Raw genomic sequence first — 7,273 nt, 5'->3', positions numbered from 1 at the left:
ATCCTCAAGGTGGCAGTATTGAGAGGAGGGGCCTTTCAGAGGAGATTGTGTCCAGAAGGCTCTGCTCTCATGAATGGATTAATCCATTCAAGGAATACTGGATTAGGGGGTTATCCTAGGGGTACGGCTGAGGCCCCTCGTTTACTGATGGCAGGACTTTATGAAAAGAGGAAGAGACACCTGAGCTAGCACACTCAGCCCCTCCCCATATGACACCTTGTGCTGTCCCAGGGCTCTGCAGCGTCCCAAAGAGCAAAAGGCCCTCGAAAGATGCAGCCCCTTGACATGGGACTCAGTCTCTATAACTGTAAGAAATAAACTGCTTTTCTTTATACCTTAGCCAATTTCAGGTATTCTGTTAGAAGCAGCATAAAACAGACTAAGACGATCCTCTGTGGACTTGCCTCTCTGCCTTTACTCTCCTAAGCTGCTCACCTAAACTCTCCCTTATCCTGATCCAGACTTTTCTAAAGGCCACGCAGAACCATATTCCCAGGAGGTCTCCAAAGAGACCAATCAAGATAAAATGATAATTACTGTTAAGTGTTTAATACGTGGTAGGCACTCCTAAAAGATGATTTGCATGGATTAACATGCATGGATTAATTTGCATGGATTTTCATGGATATTCTTTACAGAATCTATGCAGTGACAGATGAGGAATTTCAGGATCAGAGAGAAAAAGCTAATTTGCTCCAGTCCCCATCATTTGTAGTGAGTGACAGAACTAGGCTTTACACCTAGGCCTGCTTGATGCCAAACCTGCCCTTTCTACCACAGCAACGCTCTGCTCCTGGACCACCAGATAGTTCACATTGGATGAACGTGTACATGGGGCAATGCTTATTTCTTTACCCTCACACTGAGAACAACAATAAAACCTAGAAAGGATCAAGAAGCTCGGTAACCATCCAACATCTAGTTTAGTTTTTATGGCTCTCAGCTAGCATCAAGTCAGCTGGGATCTTTAGCAACACAACATCACACAGGACACTGGGTTATCTTATGGATAATATCATTCTGATAGGACCAAGAGAATAGAAAGTAGCAAACTCTAGGTGACTTGGTAAAACACATATATACCAAGAGATGAAAGAGAAATATGATGGGAATATAAGTTCTTGCTAAATCAGTGAAGTATATTTTATCCTGGTGTCTGGCATACATTGGGGTATCTCCTTCAAAGTGAAGGATAAATTGGTGAACACTTCAATGCTTCAAATACTAAGAAAGAGTCACAAAGTTTCCTGGGCCTCATTGGAATTTGAAGGCAGCAGCTACCATTTACCAGGTAAACTAAAGGCTGCCTGTTCGTGGTGTGGTAGGGCTCAGAGAAGGAAAATAACTTTCTACCAAGTGAATTCTGTAGTAAAAGCTACGTTGCCACATGTGCCTTAAAACTCAGCTGGTCCAGTTGTGGTTAATCATGTGTGACAGATTGGGATGCTCTTGACTGCACACTGGAATCACCTGATTCCCTCCCACCTGAGAACTTTTTTAAAAAGTAATACTGAGGTGTAGGTCGCACTTCCAGAAACACTGATTGAATGGGTTGAGTACCACCAACCTATAGAGATCAGTGTTTCCCTAACTTTGCTGTAGATTAGAATCACCTGGAGAGCTTGTTAAAATAGATCCCTGGGTCCTATCCTACAGTGTCTAATGTCTCCCATCTAGGTCTGGGATGGGAGGCCCTAGAACTGGCTTTTCTTAACTAGTTCCCAGACACTGATTCTGCTGTGGCAGAGAAGTGGACCACACTTGGAGAAGCCCTGATGGAGACCACATCAAGCTCCTATAGGAGAGTTACACTGGAGTCTTCAACGTCCTTGCTACTCCAAGAATGGTTCATAACCAGCAGCTTTGGCCACACCTGAGATTTTACTCAACATCCAGGATCTCAGGCCCCCTACCAATCAAAGCGAATGAGCTATCTTTTAGCATGATCCCATGATTTATATATACACTGAAGCTTCAGAACCACTGTTCTGGGGTTTTGAAGGCCACTCTTTCTGTACTCAGCCCTCAAAGTGATCATTATGAAAGATAAAAGGGTGTGACTGGTTTGCTCATTTGGTCAGATGCTATTTCTAATGTCATTCTTCTGCATGGGTCTATGTCCTCCACGTGCTAAGCAATGGTGGTCTTCTACATGCCAGAGTACAGCGAAGATGTGTTGACACGCAATGACAAATCTGAATTTCTTCAACTGGTCCAAAATTGTTCCCAAGTTTCAATGTTTTTAACATATAAGGAGCCCCTGATTTTAACGCCATATATCCATATGTCCATCCACCATATGTCCCATGTGTATGATAGGGGACAAACATTTTTGCCCCAAACCTTTCAACTTCAGCTGTGCCTGGGTCTAATAGTTCTTCCTGCCAAAATTGGTGATGCTTCCCCATCTCCAGAATTTTTTCCCCTCCAGATATTCAATAAATGCACCACCCCTGCCTTGGCCACCTGCTGGAAAGGAGTGGCTATTACTATGCCATGGGCATCCTGATTTGCCTGCTCTGTGCATACTTTGGATTCCAGGTAGATTTTTGTTTGTTAATAATTTAAATGTTTTCCCTGACCAGAAGAAATATCATTATTGTAAAACTGAGAATTTGGATGCCATGTTCCAGAGATGCTATGGTTTTGAATTAATAAGCACCAAAATCCTGAGTCCCAGGGTCAGTTCTGAATATAGCTGAAGTTGCTGGAGGTAGGTATGAAATCTCTATCATACTAAACATAACTACTGACTACCATAACAAAAAGCCGGATGCATGGCTAGCATAGACCACCACTAATTCCAACTTGAACTGTTGAAGCAACTAGGAGTATGAACTATCTCCTATCTGACAAGTTCATTCAGCTATTGAAAACTGGATTGAGCCATTTCTGTTCAAAAGACATGGGATTGTGAAAATTAATGATTTATTCAAAAATATTCGTGAAGATAGACATGATTGAAAGAATAATTTTACTCAATCAGCCCCAATGTAATCCCATTGTCATCAGATCATGGACTCCAACTTGTTATTTTCCCACTGCTAGTAAACCTCAGTTTGTTAACTTCTTACTAAGGGAAACAATTTTGAGTAGAAATAATTCTTTGAAACCTGAACATGAAAATATGTTTTTAGAAAACATACACACTAGTGTCATCTGAAATGTTAAGCTCCTTTTCCCTTATATTGAAATCTAATAAAATAAAATTAAAAGAATAAAAAGGAAATACTTTGAAATTTTAAATTCCATCACAAATGTAAAATGTTATCACCTTAATGTCTTTTACATAACTTTAATGCACAAACAATAAAGTTTGGTTACATACAGACAATTTTCTGTTAAGATGAAATCCTGATTCCACATGAATGTATTCCAAGAACCAAGAAGAAGTTTTCCTCTTTGGCCTCAACCTCAAAATGAAGCAGCATGGATTTGTGGTCTGGGTCTCTATGTTCCATCAAAAATTGAATTCAAGCAGCACCATCCCTTAGCAATTTACAAATGTAACTCATGGAGCTGTCCAACCAACCACACGTGGTAAGTGCTATCCACGGATTAAGCTGAGAAACTGAGACTTCATGTATTGAATAATTTCTCTAGGTCACACAGGGGGTAATAGAGGAAGGTAGGATTCAAAATCAGTCCCCATGGTTGCAGAGTTCATCATGTAAACAATTGTTTTCATTTACTAGAAATCTGTTTACTTTGGCTTGTGTTTCCCTCTAAGCTAAAGATCCTTCAATAGAGAATTTTTACCTTGCCAGGAAGAAGGAACTCTACCTTCTCTGACTTTTAAGACTAATTTCTGGCCTTATTGCATGCTAATTAAGAAGATTTGATTTTATTATTTGCTTTCATAATTCATTGATATTTCCTTTTCACTCTAAAACATTGTTAATTTTGGAAATGGCCCACTCACACTTGATAAAAGGAGTATTCTCTATGACCACGTACATAAATTCTACCTTACTGTTAATGCAGTTTAAGTTACCTGTATCATTATGTATGTCTATTTTGTCTTTCTTGACCAGGAAAGTTGCTTTTAGTTGCCCTATTTTTAATGTGTTTCTTTTAATTTACCTGTAATCTATTGTATTTTAAAACTAAATGACTTGCATGAATATTCATGACTGGTGTAATTTCATTAAGAAATTTAGTATGTAGTATTATAAAGAGCTCTTCCACGTACATGTGGTCCCAATTCTAGTTTGTCTGATACTGACATCCGTGACTCTTGTTTTCTGATTGTTGGCATTTTCCTTGGTAGAGTTTTGCCAATTCTTTTATCTCTATGCTATGGAATCACTTTGCTTGAGATACAAGTATAATGCTGATTAAAAATATGTTTTTATGACTTTATTTTTATTTGCATTTTACATACACATTAGAAATAATACATTTGATAATAATAAAGTTACAAAACATTTCTGAGGCCAGACACAAGTTCAACAGACTTAATTGGTGAAAAAGCTGAGTTTGTGCATGAGCAGAGGTTGGTGGTGGCCTGGCAGGTAGAGCATGTCACAGTTTCAGAACAGGGAGGAGCCCTGGGCTTAATGGGACTGTAGCCATGTCCAGGGGAAGCCAGGGTCAGGCACTCAGAGCCCAGAGGAAACTCAAGGCTCAATTAAGGGACATACAATCTCAACATCATCCCGTGTTGACTCAAAGTACTGTGGGGGCTGGAGACATGCCTCCACAGGGGAGTTACCACGGGGAGGGCATCAGAAACAAGCCCTGTCCATGGGTTCTAGTCATGCAAGGCTCTAGAGAGACAATAATTGTCTGAAGTTTGCTGAGAGGACGAGAGTTACTACTGCATCCTGTGGCAGCCTATGGCATAGAGAGGTCCACTTCAGTTGCAAATGGTTGCCTTGGATGTCACAGCAGAGAAAACCCATCTGGAAGTCCTGGAATGTGTCAGTTCTTTGATATAAAAGGGTCTCCAGCAGGGGCAGGTGCAGGCCAGAATTCTTCCTCGGCTGGACCTTCTGAGGTTCCTGGGCTTGAGGGTCAGAGGCATTGCCATATTGAGCAACATTTAACAGGCATGGGTTCAGAGGGTTCAGATCATTCATTGGTGGCAAATATGTCCAAATTCAGAGCTGCAGCTCAATCTAGGTTTAGTCCCAGGAGTTTCTGGCCACCATAGTAGGGGCCAGGATTCGAGAGCATAGGAGTTGTCCATGGCTACCTGAGCCAAGGTCAAAGGGTTGGGCTGTCCTGAGCAGCATCCCTGGAGAACATTTTCAAAGGCACAGTGAATGCCATTGAGAGGAGCCAGGGGGACAAATTCAGGGAGATCCAGGGTGATGCTGTCCAGGGATAGCAGGCAAGGGCCAGGGTGCATCTGATTATCGGGATCCAGTGGGGGTCCCAAGGGTTGGAGATTCGGGGCACAGCGGTAGCCAGACGCCCTGGCAGGATGCAGTAGCCCAGGGCTCAAAGGTGCAGGATCCAGCATCAACCCTCCATTAGCAGAAGGGAGTTGAGGCTCGGTGCCCTCGGCTGAGTGTGCTGTGTCCTCCAAGACTCTCCTTTTGGCCTCAGGCAGGAGGGTTTGTTCTTGAAGCCCCAGTTCACGACGACCACGACCACGACCACGACCAGGGCCTCCTGTGCGAGGTAAGGAAAGGAGATCTAGGGTGGTTGGAACCAGGGTGAGCTGCAGGTGCTGGGCGGGATCTTGGAAGCTGTGGGCAGCAGTGGCCCCGGGACGGGGAGCAGCCCCTGGGACCGCCAATGCATCTAGGGTTGGAGAGCCCAAAAAGGCGCCCGGGACCACAGCCCTACTGGAATGTCGGGCTCAGCGACTGCACGAGTCCCTTGGGCCCAGCCTGGCTCTCCGACCCCTGGGGGCCACAGACCCAGGGACATGCGGGGCCGGGCAGGCAGGGCGGAGCCTCAGGCCCAGCGCGGCTCTCCTGAGCATGTGGACCTCGCTCGGGGTCAGCTCCTGGCTGGCCGGCGCCCTGGGCTCCGTGGGGTCCACAGCAACCTGGTCCCGGCCGCCCTTCCACAGCTCATAGCGCTCTGGTTGCAGGATACGCTCGAAGGCGTCCATGGAAAAGGTCACCCTGGCCTCCCCGCAGCTGCACTGCGAAGCCACTTTGCCATAATCGATCCACCGCGGGGTCGCGAAGTTGATGGCCTCCGCGCAGTTGAAGCCATGGTTGAAGCCAGCATGGTAGCCGTAGGGGAACGTCACCACGAACTCTCCAGCCTCCTGAGTCACGCGACTGAAGGGAATCCCATTGTCCTTGAGGACAGTGGGCGAGATGAGGGCCACCTTGTGCCTCAGGAAGGCCTCACAGCCCCGGGAACTGGCGGGGAACAGCACCCGGGCCAGGTGTTCCAGGCGCTGGCCGTGTTCTGGGGGCACCGCGTACCACGTCTTGGGCTCCCCGAAGTGCAGGTAGTTGATGCTGTAAAGGTCCATGTCCTCCGTGTGCCAGGCAAAGGTGGTCTTCCACATGCCAAAATACAGGTAGGGCGTGTTGACGCCTTCGATGACAACTCCGCATTCCTGCTCCAGGAGGTCCAGAATGGTTCCCAGGTGCCCAAGGTTCCATTGCTTAGTGTTTTCATCAAACAAGGAGCCACTGACATCAGCACCATAAATTGGTGAATCATAGATGCGACTCTTCCAGTATTTTCTCTCCAAATCTTCAAAATCCAGGTGGGGTGGAGTCCCATATTTTGCACAGTTTGCCAAAAGGCGATACTCCCCCAGGGTCATGGCTTTCTTCTTTTTATGGTATTGAGTAAACACCCCTGCCTGCCCAGAGGCCACCTGCTGGAGGGGAGTGGCTATTAAGATGTCACTGATGTCATCATAGGTCTGTCTGGCTTTCCACTCCTTGGGTGGAATGACCTTGGCTAGGCCAGCTCGGTGTGCACCCTGGGACTCCATGTAAGCAATGTATTTGTTGAAGTCTGTAAATTCTTCCATGGTTGGGTAAAATGTCATGATTGTAAAACTTGGGTTCTGGGTACCAGAGGGCTCAGACCCCATTGTCACAATACACTAAGCAGCAGGTCCCCAAGGGGGCTCCTCTCTAGTCAGTCTCTTTTGCCAAAAGGAAATAGAGTTTTTCTCTCAGCAGCAGGCACACAACGTGATCCTGCCTCAGTCTGGAGCTGTGTGCGGTGCCTCAGCTGGTGGTTGCTCTGTCTCTGAAGCCCCTCCTGATCCCCACGTTTGGGTGCAAGAGTAACCTCACCCCGCTCTGCTGGATGGTCTCTCAAGGATATTCAAACATGAACCCTA

The 7,273-nt window shown here is 45.7% G+C and overlaps 1 protein-coding gene across 1 annotated transcript; it reads right to left on the bottom strand.

Moving 5' to 3' along the window:
• Positions 1-727: 727 nt before the first annotated feature.
• On the bottom strand, positions 728-7,018 carry LOC105882866 (lysine-specific demethylase 4D-like). Its single transcript, XM_076001405.1, is given in 4 exon segments — positions 728-862; positions 5,198-5,619; positions 5,777-5,884; positions 5,887-7,018. Coding segments are annotated over 4 exon segments (1,797 nt in total).
• Between the last annotated feature and the right edge of the window lie 255 nt (positions 7,019-7,273).

Source organism: Microcebus murinus, chromosome 4 (genome assembly GCF_040939455.1).
Source record: "Microcebus murinus isolate Inina chromosome 4, M.murinus_Inina_mat1.0, whole genome shotgun sequence".
NCBI classification, from domain to species: Eukaryota; Metazoa; Chordata; class Mammalia; order Primates; family Cheirogaleidae; genus Microcebus; species Microcebus murinus.
This window is presented reverse-complemented; position numbering and strand designations above follow the sequence as displayed.